We start from the raw sequence: 18906 nt of genomic DNA on the forward strand, positions 1-18906 counted from the left end.
GTTAGAAATGCAGAATTTCAGATCTCATCCCAATCCCATCAAGTCACAACCTGCATTTGAGTCAGACTGCAAGGTGATTGTGTCTACACTGAAGTTTGAGAAGCATAGTCTAAGACTTAGACTCTAAAATCTCTATCAATCATTAATTGCACCTCCGTATACATTACTAATTTGTCTGCCTGTTCCTACCTACTTAAAATTTCTTATGTAATTTCTTGCTAAAATGATGTCTTATAAAAAGTTACATTAGATAATATAGAGCCTACCTACCAATGGTTTCCTGTCTCATTTACATTAAAATAAAACTCTTTACCTAGGCCTCAGAGCCTATATGGTCTAGTTCCTGCCGGTTTCCCACGTGATCTGCACTTTCTTTCTTGTCCACTGAACTCCAGGCACCTCAGGCTTTCTTTTTTGCAAGAAAAACTCAAGCTCTTTCTAGCTAGTTGTTTTCTCTGACATCTCTGCTACCATCAGGTAATTATTCATTTATTTGCTTGTCTTTTCCTCCCTATTTGAATATAAACTCAAAAAGCAGGGTTCATTTTGTTCAATGTTGTATAATAAGGAACTAGAAGAAAATATGACCTGCAAGCAGTCAGTGAAATTTTGTTGAAGAAAGAAACAAATAAAGACAGCAATAAGGAAGGAAAGAAGTAAGGAAGAGAAGGAGAGGAAGGAAGAAAGGAAGGATGGATGGATAAAAAGAAGGAAAGGAGGAGGAAGGGAAGGAGAAATAAAAAGGAGAAAAGAAACAGAAAGAAAGAAAAGGAAAAATAGAGACAGAAAAAAAGAAAAGAAAGGAAAGGAAGAAAGGAGGGAGGAGACGGGAGGGGAGAGAAAGGAAGAGGAGGGGAGGAGAGGGGAGGGAAGAGAAGGAGAGGGGATGGAGGGAGGGAGGGAAGGAAGGAAAGTCTTGAAGAAAATAACTCTGTAGTTTTGGACACTACCTAAAAGGCAATCTAGAGTTGGATCCTCAAATGGAGAGCTTTGGGAATTTAAGGCAAATGTGTGGCAATGGTCCTGTGAAAAATGTTTATGTGTCTAAGTTTCCATTTACTGGGATGAGGAGAGTGACAATCTAACTTTTTTGATGGTAGTGTCAGCCACTTCTATGGTTGTTTTAACATTAGCTTTACAATGAGATAACCATAAAGATAAGTCCATGTCAATTCAAACATCAAGAGAAAATAGATGATGATGATAAATACATTAATTAATATATAAGATCTCTGGATAGATTCATAGACACTGTGGATTATAAGGGACAGTGACAGTCATATAATTTCAACACTCTTTGATGTTTAATGCTTTCTAAATATCCAATTTTTCCATCAAGCTATGCTTGAATACCTTATTAGTGATTTAGGAATTTACTGTTTTCTGAAGCACACAGTCTATATTTGAACAAAATTCAATGCTAGAAAAGTCTTCTCTATTATATATTTTGTACCTTCCTGTGTTTTCATACACTAAGTTCTACAACCTATGGCAGAACAGGTTTGGTCTTTCCTACATATAACATATTACATCACATGTTTAAAGACAGCTATAACTCATCCTCACTCACATATCATTCTGTAGCAATTCTTTCTCTTAGAATTGACCAATAATTTTTCTCTATTATCTTATCTCTACAAGTTTTCCTTTGAAAATAGAGACCATATCTTAAATTTCTTTTGAATTTATCATACGTTTAAGCACAGAGATAATATGTTCAATAAATCCTGATACCTGATGGTCATATATCTGTATCCACAAAGACTTAAGTAACCACCCATAAACTAACTTCCTCACTGTGATACTGCTTACGAAGATTAATAAAAAAGTTTCAATTTACAAATTTATACTCTATAAAGTATTAACAGAAATTTTGAAAACAGTACTAGTTGCTTGCAAACTGTTGAAAAGATTTAAGATATATAGCTACATGTGGCCAAATAGCCTATTAATGAAAGGCACATACTAGGCACCCAAGAACTGCTACTTCCACACAATATAGAGTTTTTGTCATATTATGGTCCAGTGTTTTAAACAACATTTTTACATATCACTTCTGAAATACTGACTTTTGAAATAAACCGTAGTTAGTGTAGATGTAAGTCTGATAGTATATTGTTTTCCCTTTTTTGTTGGGCAATCTATAAGTTCAGATGAGGGCTTCCCTGGTGGCGCAGTGGTTGAGAGTCCGCCTGCCAATGCAGGGGACATGGGTTCGTGCCCCCGTCTGGTAAGATCCCACATGCCATGGAGCGGCGGGGCCCGTGAGCCATGGCCATTGAGCCTGCGCGTCCGGAGCCTGTGCTCCGCAACGGGAGAGACCACAGCAGTGAGAGGCCCGCGTATCACAAAAAAAAAAAAAAGAAAAAAAAAAAGTTCAGATGAGCTTACTTGAAAAATTATTGCTTAAGATAAAATTTTTTAAAATTCCTGCTTTTGTCTGAATTAAAATTGCTGACCTAAAATGAATAATTTATGCTGAATTAACTACTCTTACCTTAAAGCTGAAAACAATAAAAAGTTCTACTTGCAAACTGGTAAATTAAAATAGGTTTTCTTTTATGCTGCCATTATGGGGGGCTCTACATCATATTCAATTTCAGTTAAACATAATTTCATGTTACTTTATAAACTAAGCTAAAACCCTGCTTGATCCTATTAATATGATCATTAGCTATTAAACATACTATGGAAGAATTGACTACACTATGTCAAAACAAGTAGCGGCAATGACTATAAATGCTTATGACACATATTTGACTCCACAAGATGATACAGTCATCTAAATTTCTGCTAAGAAGAACAATAAAAGAGATCTTATAATTATTATAATTGTATATGGGAACTTTTCCAGAAGAATATCTTCACATTTTTACATGAAAATAGCAACTACCATGGCTGCTCATTAACAGCTGACAGAACTTGTCTACATATTGAAAAAAAAGAAATACCATTCCACCACAATATATAAGAAAAACAATGTTTAAAAAACTTACCTAGAGTAAAACACATTTTAATGACTATTGTTTTAATAGTATAACCTCTTAGTATAATAGTATAAACCTCTTGAGGAAGAAAATCCAACTATGGTTGTCATCTATATTACTTTAACCTTAATATCACCTAATAAAAGGATTTGCATTAGGCCCTTTTGAACCATGAATAAATGGAAGGATGAATGAATACTAGTTTAGCAATATGAAGACTGGGTTTTCATATGGCCTCTTCCAGACCACAATTTCCTGTATAAAAATAATGCTGTTGTAGTAGATGATCTGAAAGTGACCATGTATTTAAAAAAATATAATCCTAGAAATTCAGGACTCTTTAGTTATAACTTTGTAATAATATTACATATGTCCCGCTATTATAAGTCAACTTTGAATTGAAATCTCTTAGGGCTATAATAATAACCTATGGGGTTTAGAGATTGCTGAAAAGGGTATTTTAGGTAAATATTAAGAAATAATTTCAAAAAGAAATCATAAAGCAACAAACTATTCTGATAAAATTTAAAATATCATTAGATATTATGTTATCTAATTTTAAACATCTGTATAATCAATAAGTTAAAAATATCAATTGTTTTTAGGTTTATTTATATGACTGTAAATATTCCTTTAAGCAAAGTTGAACACTTTATTTATTTTGGTATAGGTTCATCATATTTCTATTCAGCACTATCTACTCAAAGCATTCTTTGTACATCTTAGCAATATAAACACAATTTACTAGTTTGAAACTTTTGTTCATCTCTCAATAATTTGTACAAATATCCTCCGTGCAGCCTTCCTTGACTTCTACACTTAGAGGTAGTCAGTCCCTCTCCTTTCTTCAATAACATTTCGAAACAACTGCTATGGCAGTGTTTCTCATAATAAGCTTGTAATTCCTTTTTTTTTAAGTTATATAGACTACATCATAGCACAGCCTGCTTTGTTTATTTTTATATCTCTACTATACAGCACAATATCATGTACATAGCAAGAGTTAAAACGTATTTGGTGAATAATAAAAAGAATAACAATTACTATTTGTTAAACATAAGCCAGCAACTGTGCTAAATTTTTTTTACATAACTACCTATGAGGTAGGTATTCTCAGTTACTAAGAAATTGCAGGTTTGAGAGTTGAAGTTATTGCTCAAGATCATATAGTTAATAAGGGACAGAGTATAAACTCAGCCTAGCTCTCTGACCTCAAAACTAACCAGCAATGGTGGGCAATTTGGTTTTTCCTTTCCATTGGGAGAAAATACTTGAAATTTTTTGTCATTTGTACCTAATACTGTGTTTAATCCTCACTATAACCCTAATGTAATACTGTGATACTATTTTACTGATAGGGAAATTCAACCCTAATAGTTCACATTGCCTGCAAAGAGTCTCACACATAGCAGGTGAAAAAAGTGGACTAAAATCCAGTCAATAAAGCTGAATTTTCATTTTGAAGTCTACTGAGCACTAATAAAGGAAACTGTAGTGTTAATACACTGTTTTTAAAGAAGAGCTAAGTCAACATTATTTATCAGTATTTTTCTCTTTTACTTGTTTATATTTCAACGTTAAAGAATCTTTTTAAATGGAGAAAACCAGAAAGGGTTTTCTTTTACTAAGAACAAATAGAAAGTGAAAAAAAAAAAACTTTTAAGAGGATAACTTAAGTTGAATTACTGATGTTTTAACTATAGTACTATAGGAAAAATTAATTGGAACAGTACCCTCTTGGGATTGAAAATGTCTTTGATAAATATTCCAAGTTTTTTTTCAAATTATTTATTAATTGTGCAGCTTTTATAATTAACTAGTGATTTAAGGTTTAATTAATCATAAATTAATAAATAGATTTTTGAATCTACACACTCACAAGTACCAAATACTATGAACAATTTCAGTGTCTTTGTTTTCTTTGTTTTCATAGTGGTAATAGTGTAAACTGTAAGCACTTTACCTCAAGTTATTGAGAATAGACAAATTAGGAATTAGTAATGATCAAAAGACATCATAAAAATGAAAGTTTCATAAATGAAACTTTCAAAAAATGAAAGTTTAATTGCACTGTGAATAGAGAAACGATGAAAAATGCCAAATTATCACAGTACAAAACTGTACACACTTGTAGACATAAAAACAAACCTATGCTATCACAATCTCTATCGTATATATGCTTTAGATGGTAATTAATTTCAGTAAAATAATATCCATTGTATTACATTAATATTTATTCATATGAAATTTATTGAATTTATAGCTTGCTTATGTTCATTTATAAATTTTCTTTGATTTTATAAATGTGAAAAGGGCGTAAGCAAGGCATTTATATCTAGTTTTATTTTGTGAAGTTTGAAGTGGTAATATAATAAAAAAGCAATATTTTATTGTAAGTACATGAGAATACTTTTGCCTTTCAAAGTAATTAAAAACACTGTTTTCTATAACTGTAACAAAATAGTTATCTTTAATACTGAAATACATGGATACTTGATTATATTGAAGAATATAATTTTAAGCCTTTTAAGTCATTTGAGTGAATACTCTACTGGTGAAACTGTAAACATTTATTCATCAGTTTACTAAATATTATCTAAATATGTCTATGGGTCAGAAGTTGTTCTAGGCACTGGGAATGCAGCTTGAACAAGACCCATCCACTCCTTACCTTACAGAACTTAAAGTCGCTAGTTACAACAATTTAAGCTAAATCTTGGAAAGAGAATTAGAATGATTTGGTTGAAAGGAAGAAGGAATAGCTTATGAGAGTGGCCTGAGGTAGAAAAGAACATGGTATGTTTGACAAACTAAAAGAAATTCTTTTTGGCCAAAAAAATAAAGAATGACTGTGAAAGAGATAAATTTGGAGATATAGGCAAAAAGCCAGATCACAGAGGTTCCCATGGGTCATCATCAAGTCTCGACTTTTTTCCCAAGATCACTGGAAAAACAGTGGAAGCTTTAAAGCAGTGGAGTGAAGTGATTAGATTTTCATTTTTAAAAGGTAATTCTGACTACATTGTGCAGAATGGAATAGACGAACAAGAATTATTTTTTCTCTAAAATATCTAGAAAAATTAAGCAAGTTAGTTTTGTATTATTTTTACTGACTCATCTAAAATGTCAATTACATGTAGGACTCACTGCCTACATGCATCCTGTAACTCCTTTAGTGCTCTGCTCAGCCATGAGCTTTACAAAATCTTCCTTGTCCCACCAGGATGGATTTCTCTATGTTCTCCACTCTATCTCACTCTCTCGAAAGAAGGGACCATGTAATATTCATCCTTATTTCGCACAGAACAGAGCTCAGTGGGCATTTCAGACACGCTGGCTGAACTGAAATTATTCTTAAAAAGAATACTGTTTTCATGTCAGCCAATCCTAATTTAGAAATTTGGTCCTGCTTAAAGTCTTTGAGGACTGTTTTATATCTGAAAATATAGCTGTATATTGAGGTTTTTAAAAAGCATAACAGATATAGGATAACAGGTTTCCTTTACTTCTAACATTGACAATTTTTTTTCCCCAAATGTTAATAGTTTGTGTCAAATATAATAGGTAATGAGCCAACTAAAATCACTGAAATAGCAGGTTACTGAAGAAGAGTCAGAAGGACCAATTTTAATTAAAATAAAGATTTGATGAAAGTATAATAATTTAAGTCACTAAAAAATGATGAATATAACATTCAAAATGTTTTCTGTAAACATAATTTAAACATCAATGATTAAAAATATTTATGACCAAGGTAGATGGCAGCACTGAATGAATATCATATCCATAAACACTATTTTAGAAAGAATATATGTGAAACAGGTCTAAATATTCTGAATGCTGTAAAACAGCACTGGGAGATTATGACAACACTTGAGAAAATTTGAGCACTGATTTGGAATTTACCAAGGATGTAATCTTGATGCTTAATTGAAATTTAGCTGAATGTACTTCAAATTTTAGATTAATTTTCAAATCACATTATTTAATCTAAAAATTGACAACTACTTATTCCCTTTTCAATCTGAATTATTTATTCAAGTTCTACAAAATATTTAATTTGTAGCATCAGAGTTTCTCAAATCACTTGATGGCAAACTTTGGCTGAAGCGGCATTTGTATTATTAGTTGATAAATAATAAACTTATGTCCGAAAATTACCTGCCTCTTTTTCAGTGGGTAATAGAATGAATACAGGAAAGTTTGTTAATGTTAATTAGCTCATGCAAATTTCTGGAGTGAAAATACTAAATTGAAGGGCTTTTTTCTTAATCGATATTTCATTAATATTTACACATTTTTTGTTTCCCAGTAATAAGAAAATCTACTTGATTAAGCAAATCATAAATTTGATAATGATCCCTATATTCACATGAGTGGAAATAGTCATGGTAGGAGAGTGAATAGAGAACCAAGATGATATCATTTTAATCCTTTAAAGGAGACTATCACATGCTAAAAATTCATTTTATTTTTTTTATTTTTTGGCCATGCCACGCGGCTTGCAGGATCTCTGTTCCCCGACCAGGGATTGAACCCATGACCCCTGCAGTGGAAGCACAGAGCCCTAACCACTGGACCACCAGGGAATTCCCAAGAATTCATTTTAGAAAGCTTCTTATTAAAGAGAATCAAAGTAAGTACTTTCAGTATGAATTCTGATGGAAATGAGCTCCTGAGATATTTCTGTATGATTTTCAATCAATTTATGTAAAGATGTCTTGATTTTTCTCCTTAGTGTGTACTAAGCATTTGAATGGTTTTCTATTACTTATATTTGGAGAATATATGATTATGAGCTGGAAATAGAGCTGGAGTAGATATTTTGTTCTCCAAATATTAATGTGCAATTAATTAATATTTCCACTGATGCATATATCAATATATATTTGTTAGTTTTTGATACTACACTGTTTTTTTCCTAAACTGTTCAATGAAACCTGCTAGCAAGAAACAGAAAATTGCTACACTTCCTAATTTTGTAAAAGATAGGCTTATATTAATTGATTAGAAAATTACCAACATATGATTTGGCTCTGTGGTATTTTTATCTCTAAAAATTAAAGTAGGAAGTTAAGCAATATTAAATTTGGAGTCATAATATCAATGAATACCTGTTACCTTTTCAAAATGAGAAATCTGTTCTCAGTGCAATCATATGGGTCAGGCAATAGGTAATTCAGAAACAGTAGAATAAGCTACATAAAATAACCACCAGACATAATGTTTTCATTTTTCCCAATCAAATTATCTATTTTCTCAATAATAAATTAACATTTGTGTAAAAAACTTTTCATGCAAATATGAAAATTACTACATAGGATAAATCATCAATCAGTAAATATGTGCACTTATTAATAGAAAAATGGCTTTTTTATTTTCATGTTATCTCAATACCATAAGTGGTATATAATAAGCAACGGGTATTTAGTACTTATTTTTACTATCCTTTATGCATTATATTCTTTCTATTTTTACTCCCTCCTCCCTCCAACATTTGCACTGCACTTTGATTTGTTTTTTTTTTCTAATTTTTGTACTTTCAAATTATTGAGGTTCTGACTGTTACTGTCTATACTTTTCAGCTACTTTGAACTCTTTCTTTCACTTCCTACATCTTGGCTCTGTTTGAGCTCATTCTCTAATTAGAATCATAACCAAAATATAGCTTTGGCTGTAACTAAATGGGCACAAGTAAAATAACATCCAATACCTCTATGAGTAACAACTGCAAGCTCTTTAGTTCTTTCTATCTGTTCAGCATTTCTTGGTCTTCTCCTTGTACTTTGTGTATCTGCTTGATGAGGAGAGAGCCCGTCCTTGGATGTGTTGGGGTCCAGACCTGAATTTCTGATATTCTTTACTTGCACTCGCTGTTCCTCGGAAAGTCTATGGATGGTGACAGCTGTAACACTGGATACAGTAACATCTGCAGATGTGCTAGCAACAGCAATAGCACCAGTGGTAGTCCTGTTATGCTCCTCTAACTCACCAGTGGAGGTAGTGTGGGTCAATGGAGAAGAACCTGTGGGACACAGTAGCACTAGATGCTAACTTTTTCTTTTAAATTTTGTTTTTTTTTTTTCTGATAAGTTTAATAAATTATATTCCCTCTATCACCTTAAGTATTATCAAACATGAAAAGGCAAAACACAAACATACCACTAAAATGTGAAGTAACCAGATCTGATGTTTGGTCTATATCAATCAACCTATGAATGGATATTATACACAAATATACCACATTTTAATTGTAACACATTAGGGAGAAAAAGGTGAAACAGTAAACCCTTTACATGGCCCTGAATCAATCTTATTCATTATTTATCTACAGATGATTTTTTAGCAACAAATGCCTGGCAAGTGACAAGTTTTGACAGAATGGGTAACTATGTAACCACACTTTTCTCAGAAGTATGCTTTGAATAGCCTGTGCCATATCACTTCATGATTTCTGGGAAAAATCTCAAATTTTTCTATTTTAAGACAAAAAAGTGAAGAAAGGAGAATTTAAAAATCAAAGCCAAATTGAAAACAAAACGATTTTAAAAAATGAAGTTCTGAAAAACTACTCTATGTAAATGTCTATCTTAACCTCATTTGCCAGAAAGCAGTCAACATGATAAAATATTCAATGTCGTGAGCTATACATACTTTAGAATTTACCAGGTTGTTTTGGAAGTTGGGTAATTTTTTTCAGAGTTTTAAAGTAAAACTTGAGATTAACCAATTTTCAACTAGTTAAAATTAAATAAATTGTTTTATTTAGAAATGACTGAAAATTAACTATTAGCATGGAAATTTTATTCATACAAAACTAGCTTTAAAAAAAGGTTGAAAGTTTCCAAATATCTCATAAGCATGTCACTGTAATTCTCTACATTCTTAACCTTATTAAAGTTTCACTATAATTTTAAAATTGTTTTAAAGGTACCAAATTAGGATTTTCTTTTTTCTTTCACTTAAACTTTTTCAGAGATTGTGCTTGGTAGTACGTAATTCTCACATAAGGAAAAAAGATGTAACTTTATAATAGAAGCATGAAACAGAATGAAGATATACTTAGAAGGATCTTGACAGATAAAATGCTTAACAAGAAAAAAATATTGAATTTTGGAGGAACAGCTACTAATTAGGAATAATAATCATGTCCTGGTTAGAAAACTTCTGAGTATTTTTTTAAAGCCAATGAGTGGTATATGTTTTTATATACTTGCTTTCTCAATAAACTGCATTTCAAAATTCTGTCCACAATGTATATTTAGATATTTTAGACAAAAATACATGGGTATATTTCATTCATTTTGCGAGAGAAAAAACAGCTATATCACATAATGTGGTTTGAGCATGTTCTGCCTCCTTCCCCTCCCCCCACCCCATAGGCAGATGCTTAGTAGGACTAGTAATTCGGGTTCCTGCTTTAAACTCAAAAAAGAAGTCAAACATGAACCCCTGTCATTCACAAGCAAGCAAAGGAGCACATGTCTATTACTAATTCTTCCAGCCTGTGTTTTCGTATCATTTTAATTTGATTTACAAATTCAAAAAATTAAATGATTGTACTTTGTGGCGGGCAGGGGTAAATGAGGTATGACGATTATCAGATTATTCTAAAGACTTTTAATATACTGTAAAGCGTTAATCAGAAAAATGTTGCTATTGAATATTCATCCAAGTTACTTTGTGAATATTAAAATCTACTAAATGCATGTTGGTTATGCAAATTGGCCAGTAATATTTATTAAGATAATATTTGGTAAGGGTTTTCTTTAGTCACATGATTAAGCAATAGCTACACATGCATTACTAACATTCAGTAACTGACCTCATGGTAAATCAGACATTTTGATGTTCATGTGCTCATTACTATAAAAACAGTACCTGGTCCATATTATTCTGGGAAGTTTAATTGCACCTTTCTTTTTGAAAGGAAGTATGACAAATCAGGATAAAAACTAATACTTTAGAACTTTTCCTGACTTTATCATAATTTCCAGGCTTTCAGGTTTAGTTTAAAAAAGGAAAGCATTTAACTGTAAACATATGTTGCTAAATGCAATCTAAAAGTATAAAAAATAATGGAATTTGTACTCTTTCAAATCTCAGCGTTTCTACCTTTAGCAAGGAAGTAAATTAATAGTTATTTATTATATTTCATCACTGAAGGTCATTACAATTAATCCTAAATAATCTCCTGTATTTGGGTAAATGAATCTGGGGTAATTCTTAGGAATGTGTCCAGGTTGCTTCTATAACTAATCTTTAAGCTCTACAGACTAATTTCAAACACCCGTTTTTTGAAGACCCCAGAGGATAAATACAGTTCTTAAACAAATTTGTGAGTTAGAACTGATCTTTAGTAGCGTTTAGATCCAGGACTTGCTAGCACTCCCAATCTTAAAATCTTCAGTAATAGAGTTCTACTCTGGCTATTGGTAGTGAATATTCAGTATTATTCTCTTAACCTGAATGCAGAACAGGGTGTAATATTTGAATAAAGCATTAAAAAAACATTTATTTAATAACCATAGTGTAATTAGCTATATATTCCAACCAGATATTTTACTAACCTGTTCTTATGTTTTACTTATATTTTGTGTTCATAATTTTTCCTCCCCATACTATAATGCAAGGTCCCTGAAGGCTGAGATTTTTGTAAATTCCATTCATTGCTGAATCTCAAGTATCTAGGACAATACCCAGTACATAGTAGATGCTCAAGAAATATCCCTCAAAAAAAAGAATAAAAGAATGAATGAATTTAATAATTATTATAATTATTATTGTTAATAATAACAATAATAAAGAGGATAAATTTCATGAATGAAACATGACTATAATTTTTAATGTGGTAAATCATAGGTCAAACAGTATAATGAAATGAAGAATAATTCCAAAGAAAGGAAAAATTGATGGTTTTGTTTTGAACTTTCAAAAACATCACTGAAAAAGTGTGGAATCTGAAGATTTAAATGCATAAGTAATAGTTACTTGAAGATTTGTGTCAACATTCCCAAATCATGATAGTTTACAATGTTAGTGTGAAATGGATTTATTTAGAATGTTCAAATTTCTGTACAGTAAAAAGTAGATATATCTCATAATGACAGGAAATAGAAGTGCATCTAAATTTAGTTAGGCACTTATATATACATATATATGTAGTGGAACTATATAAAACATTGATTTCCTTTATAAGGCAATAGAATCATCCATCACTATACAATTATATCATATATTGTATAATCATTTTATTTAAAATGTAGACCAATTTAGAATACTAATTTTGGTACCATTTTAAATTGGCAGTGTGTGAAACAGATTTTTAAATTGTCAAAATGCATCTTTTAACAGTTTCAAAATACTCAACGTTTTTGCATACATAACTGTTTTATGCGGAAATTGCCAATGCTGGAAAAAGGCTTAGGATTATATATAGCAACAATTCAATATTAAATATATAATATATCTAATTCAATATTAAACTATAACTTTCTTTTAAAATATTTTAAGTATGCTACACAATTATGTAAGTATTATCTTTAATAGCACAGTATTAAATGCATGTTACAAGACATACAACCCAAATTTAGGAATAAACTGTACATTCAAAAAACCCATTCTTCTTTAGAAATAAAACCATGTATACAAGATGTAGTTTATCACAATTAGATTACCCTGTCAATTAACTTGCTAGAGATATATTATAAATTTGATGTTTAAAATATAAATACATCTAAAATATAATTTTATTAATATTTTAATAAAAAACATTTTCAAATATAACAAAAATAAAATGAAATGATTTACACATATAAGCATGCTTCTATAAATCATAACTATATGTCCTCTTGGAATTATGATAATGGAAAATGACGTGTGTTACACATGTAAATTGGCAAATTTATATAATAGCACAATTAAATTATATAACTAAATTTGGATTTTATTATGTATCATATTAAAAATTATATTTTTGAAGGCTTTCTTATTTCAACAATCTGCAAGGTACTAAGCATAATTCATGTAAAGCGATTTATAAACGCATCATAGAAAGTATCTTAAATAAAAACTCAAAAAATTGAATTTGAATTTCATTTTGATTAAAATTTTAGTTTTACAGATTTTTTTAAAATTATGCTATATTGCTTTGTAATTATTGTCTAACTCATCACAGACGTAAAGAACAGAATATTTTGCTAGAGATATGAGTGGATGTCCCAAAATGCATACAGCTATACAAGTACATGTTAAAGATAACTATGTATCCATAGAAGTAGCTTTTAGGCATTTATATTTGGCATGTTATTTTATATAAGACATATATTCTGTTCCACTGATTTTAGCATTTCAAACGAAACATTTGAATAAAAGCTTAAATAACAAAATAATCTTAATTGAATAATTTTGTGGCATAATGATATATAATGAAGAAAAATGCAATAAACATATTTAACATGAAAACATGCAAAAGAAAAAATATACAAAATAACATCAAAATAAAATATAAATACAACTAATGCAGCAATTCTATATGAGTCACATTTAGATATTCTATAAATTTTAGCATATGTATTTTAATTTGTATGTTGTATTTCTTCTTTCATTTAATATTACATGAAACTTACAGGAGAGTGTCAATAAATGAGGACTCTTGAAAACTAACTAAAATATGAGGGGGTGAAGTAAAACAAAGCCACTGCTTTGATACATGTTACAGTTAGGAAGCATACTGTAGTTGGGAAAATAAGTATTTTGCATTTTAAACGTTATAAATTCCAGTATTCTAAAATCTGTATAGCTTGGTATTTAATAGTATAATCTGGTGGATGTGGGTGTACTATGAATATTCAATTTATAGAAGAGATGAGTAAACAAATAGAAAGTAGCCTTTAAATTGTAGGAAAAATATAAATAATCTACCTTTGATTAGTCATTACCTAATATAAAATTGTCTGTCTGACTAGGAAAATAAATGGACAAATCCTGAAAAAATTAGTTTCTAATTTAGTTTTAAAGAGCAGGTATATATTGGTCTTATAAAGTTTTGATTTTAAATTAAAATGTTTCATTTATTTTGAAACTAAATAAGACTATGATCTTAAAACATCTCATTAAATAAATATAAGATATTCTTAATTATAAGATACACCTCTAAGAAAGAAAACATTCAGCCATTAAAATATGATATGACAATGCAAAAATGCTGCCCCCTAAATCCAGATTTCTGATACAAAGAAATGGGAAAGAAGTTGATCTCACTAATTCAAGTGACAGATTTTCTATGATCATGAATTAATTAAATAAATTAGGTACACATTAATTTAAAAATAGAACTGAGAGTTTAAATATTGTCTTTCTGAATTCACTGACATATTGATATATATTTACATTTATATTATATATTTATATCTAAATTTTTAAGCATTAAATAGGGACACCAATATTAACTTTTGCAAGTGGACTTGTTATTGTTTATCAGATGCAAGTGATCTTAAATGAATAAATATTTGCAATCTAAGCTGAAACTGATGATAGCAAGATTTAGTGATACATTTACTAAATCCACACTTACTATGAGTAAATAAATGATTATAAAACAAATATTCAACAAAATATGTGCTAATGCCAAGTTGTTTATATACAAGATAAAAACTCCATATTCTGAATTGTTTGCAATTTTGATAAACCCACATGCCAAACCAGCATAAATATCTTTACCTAAATGAAACATAGAAAATACCAAGTTTTAGAAAGCATACAGAGAGTACTCTGTTGGTCTACCACAACAAAACTACGTGTGTGTGCGTGTGTGTATGTATGCACACACACATATATATGGTAATATGGTAATGTGGTATATATGGTAAATACATATACTTGTCATATAACATGTTATATATGTTATATAGTATAAATCCATGAATGTTACACTAAATATCCTCACAGTTTGTCACAGAATGTGAGAGAAGAGACATCTAATTTCTTAGTACTAAAAATATAGTAAGCTCATGCGAGGAAAAATTTAAGTAGAGGGCTGTATGGGTCTTGAAGATTTTCTCTCTCTAAGAGCCATTTCTTGCTTCACCTAGTTGATTAAAGTGAAGTTGCAAAACGAAGCATCAGCATCTTATCACTCCTTTTCATACATTTTTGGAAGTCTCAACAATGTGTAGTGATAGGTCCAAGGTGTCTTTTTTTTAATTTTAATGTGCCCAGTCACAAACACACACACCACTCACAAGAATAAATATTCAAAAATGCAAACTGAAGCCTTTTTTGTGTAATTAAGCATAATGTTAATCCATAAAGTCACAATACTGACAATAAAACTTGAACACCTAGCTTTGAAGTAAGATTCACAACATCCTTGTCATATTTCATAAGAATAAAAGGATAGAATGTCCCTTCACACTTTCCTAAAACCACCTCCTAGAATCCTGCATTTTGAGACCTCTTTCCTATAGCAGCTCTTACCTCTTAGCAGAACTAGAAGGACACATTCTGGGTTTCCCCAAAACAAAATGTAACTTAACACACACTTGTTTAATTTCCTTCCACACAAAATCTTGTGGAATAGCTGCCAGTTCTCATGGAAGATTTAAAGGCATTGTTAGCAAAAAGGGATACCACATATCTTTTATTCCAAAGTGTAATATAAGGAACTCCTTCACTTTCAGAACACTGCTGCCTCTAATAACTGATATGTATTAATGACGTTTGGAAAGTAGAAATCATGTCTTATACATGTATATCTCTCACTTCCCCTTGAATGTTTCCTACATATATGAGGGAAGAATGAATGTGGATAAATGTACTTCTCTCTTATTTTTCAAAAACATAAACATTTCATTTTATGTTTAATTAATAGTTATTGAGTGTTAAATGTATTTTAAGGATATAAATAAGAAAGAAATTGGACCTGTTCAGATGTATTTAAACAATATAAAAACATAATTATAACTGCAATTAATATTGCATGTGCTAGAACATAAGTAATGAAAAGAGGAAGGGACATTTAAGAACACATAAATCACTCTTTCATTTGTCTTTTCTCAAATGAGGGTAGTGTTTCCCTTTTCTTCCATTCTCCAGAACCTTTTTCCCTCCAAAAAAATATTTTATAATGATGATATTTGGTATTGTGAAGGAGAAGGGAAAGAAGTAAGGGAAAGGAACTGGTGGAGTTACCCTTTATACATATCATGGTTGAAAGAAAAAATAAAAGGCTTTATCCTGACCTAGCTCATCATGTCCCTAAGTCCTGCTTACTTGACTATCTCAGTGTTTCCATGTTTTTCCTCTATTTCCTTCTATAATGGCATTCTAGATTGGGGAGGGCAGGGGGTTTGTCATTTTCTTACTAATTATAAGTGTTCCTCTTTTTTTTTAATACCTAAAGTATAAAGTATACCTAATGCTGGTTTCATATATGAGATATGATTTAAAGGGAACCAAGGAGCTATTTCTCTCTGTGTATCCAGATGCTACTTAAAAAAAATGATGCTCTTTAGGATTAGGCATTGCTCTCTCATAATTGTTCTCTTATCAGACAAATGCTTTTTTGGTTGAGAGAACACACATATCAGAGTGATTGCTCAACTATTTAGTTTGAATTAGTTTATTGTAAAGTTTTCTTCTCCTCAAAAGAAATAATAGGGGCAGTTTGAGAAATATATGTTTTGATGAGGAGTGTGAAGCTTGCAGTAAGATCACTGAACACTACTTGTTGAGGCACTTATCATAGGTTGATATGTGATCCCATGTGGTTGTTATATGATTTGAAATAACTAGGTTCATTATTAACAGGTGGGTGTAATGGAGGTGTGGGCAGATAGGAAAGTGCTGACATTCTGGAAGAAAGACTATTATGGTATTTATTGTGGAAAGGTTGCTGAGCAACTGGTGAATATCTGCATAAATATGCTGAAGTACAGCAGCCTAATAAGAAACTCAAGCCAAAGGAAGTCTTATTTTCCTGCGTCAACACTCTGTAAAACACTTTTTATCCTGTAGCAGCTAATTAATTAGTTGCAGGAGTGGTTTTCTTGGGAAGAAAAATACAAATCTTGGCTTAAAAAAGTAGCATGTTGAAGGAAAGTTTTTTCAAAACCTTTAGAAATGGTAAGAACCTTGAGTATACCATTAAAGGTTACTATTAACTGGATAGACAAATATACATTATCTATTGGGGTATTATATATAATTATATGTTGGGGTATTTAAAATATGTATTCCCACATTGAAAGGTAAATCTTCATATTTCTTCATGTAATTATTCTGTCCAGTAACCTTTCTTACAAAGACTACATTTTATTTCAAGACTCTAAGTAAAAAGACTGTCTTGCAATACCATCAATAAAACAGAGGTATGAAGCCTATACAAGCCTAATAATGAGTAAGAGTATTCTATTTGATTAAGATCACACACAGTTTAATTGACTGACTTTTGGATGAAAAATATTAAAGAAAAGGAAGTTTTCTTAATCATTAAAGTGGTTTAAAATACCTAAAAGTTTTATATCTACCCAGATGAGTTTTGTATATTCCAATTACAGGCAATAATAATGATTATCAAATCATTTTTCTTACATATACTTTTAACTTTTATAAGGATGGTGGAGACTTGGCTTTTCACCTGTGGAATAGTATCTAATCTCCCCAAATTTCTGAATACAGGTGATTAAAACACCATAAATATATTGGTCATTCTAATGGCTACTTTAAATGACTAGATAACAGACTATTTAAATCAACATGTTATAAAGAGGACTCAATATTTACTGAACATTTACTGTGTTATAGACACAGTCCTAAGTACCTATGAGCTGAGGATATTAAAGCTCAGAGTAGTTTCAAAACATACACTAACTCACTTTGCTAGTAAATTAAAAAGCTAGGACTGGACCCAAATTGTATAATCCCAAAACCACAGTCTTAACTCCTGAAAATCAGTACACCTCTACTTAGCCTCCCCAATACAAAATAGTGTGTAAACGCTTGTGTCTCAATCAACATATAAGTTATTTATTTATGTTTTGTCTTCCTTGTATTTCTTCCCCCTCCTTCCCCAACACATGTCTGACTTTTACCAGGTCTCTCTTGCAACTCCCTTGCCTCAGGGAAGGATGGTTCTGCAGGACTAAAGGAGAAATTTGCTCTAAGATCTCTCCATAGCTTTTGTTTCCTAACAGTCTAGAATTCTTGAGGGGATTATCAAGTGACAGGAGAGAATCAATGACTTGGGTAGAGGTTGGGGACCAAGGAGAGGCACTGAAGATGACATACACAACCTCCCTACTGCATCTCAGGAAGTGGAAGAGGAACGTGGACTCTCACCTTTGGCTAAGATTTTCTACTCAGGCTTGTCATGGGAAGCCCAGGATTACCTGATTTCATGGGAAATTCGGGCTTGGACAGTGATGACAGGGTGCCACTGTCCAAGCACTGCAAATGCCCCCTGGATTCTTCTGCAACTCAAGGGAAGAAGAAGGTGCCAATGTTTTTTCTACCCTCACACACAATGACCTGGATAGAATTCTCCTGTCAGGGACAATAAGGTCTCTCAACTTTATCTGAATTTAAGAGAACAAAGTGACATTTCTTGCTCATGCAAGTCTGTGGATTAAATTTCATACCTGTTTCACTTGCAAATACAGCAAAAGTATATACACACCCCAACAGCCTGTCTGGTTTTTTAATAATTCAGTTTCAGCTTGACATGATGCCTCTGTGTTCTTACTATTTCCTCCTTTAACTATTATAGTTTTTCCTCTCATAACAGTTCTAAGTAATCTAATTTCACTTATCTTTGAAAATTATTTGCTGCTCAATAGTTACAAGACTTGTATTACCATCCCTAAGCCTTCCTACCATGTTACAAAATTGGATCACTTTTTTTTTTCCTTGCTGCATGAAC

The 18906-nt window shown here is 31.2% G+C and overlaps 1 protein-coding gene across 4 annotated transcripts in view; it reads right to left on the reverse strand.

The window, feature by feature from the left end:
• CSMD3 (CUB and Sushi multiple domains 3) overlaps nt 1-18906 on the reverse strand; it is a 1073652-nt gene that overhangs the window by 678690 nt on the left and 376056 nt on the right. For 2 of the 4 annotated variants that reach the window (XM_065895021.1, XM_065895020.1), the window contains exon 7: nt 8701-9012. The exons of the other annotated variants lie outside the window; for them this stretch is intronic. In XM_065895021.1, coding sequence (XP_065751093.1) covers nt 8701-9012 — 312 coding nt within the window. The remainder of the gene's footprint in view (nt 1-8700; nt 9013-18906) is intronic. 4 annotated transcript variants of the gene reach the window in all.

Source organism: Phocoena phocoena, chromosome 17 (assembly GCF_963924675.1).
Source record: "Phocoena phocoena chromosome 17, mPhoPho1.1, whole genome shotgun sequence".
Lineage (NCBI taxonomy): Eukaryota > Metazoa > Chordata > Mammalia > Artiodactyla > Phocoenidae > Phocoena > Phocoena phocoena.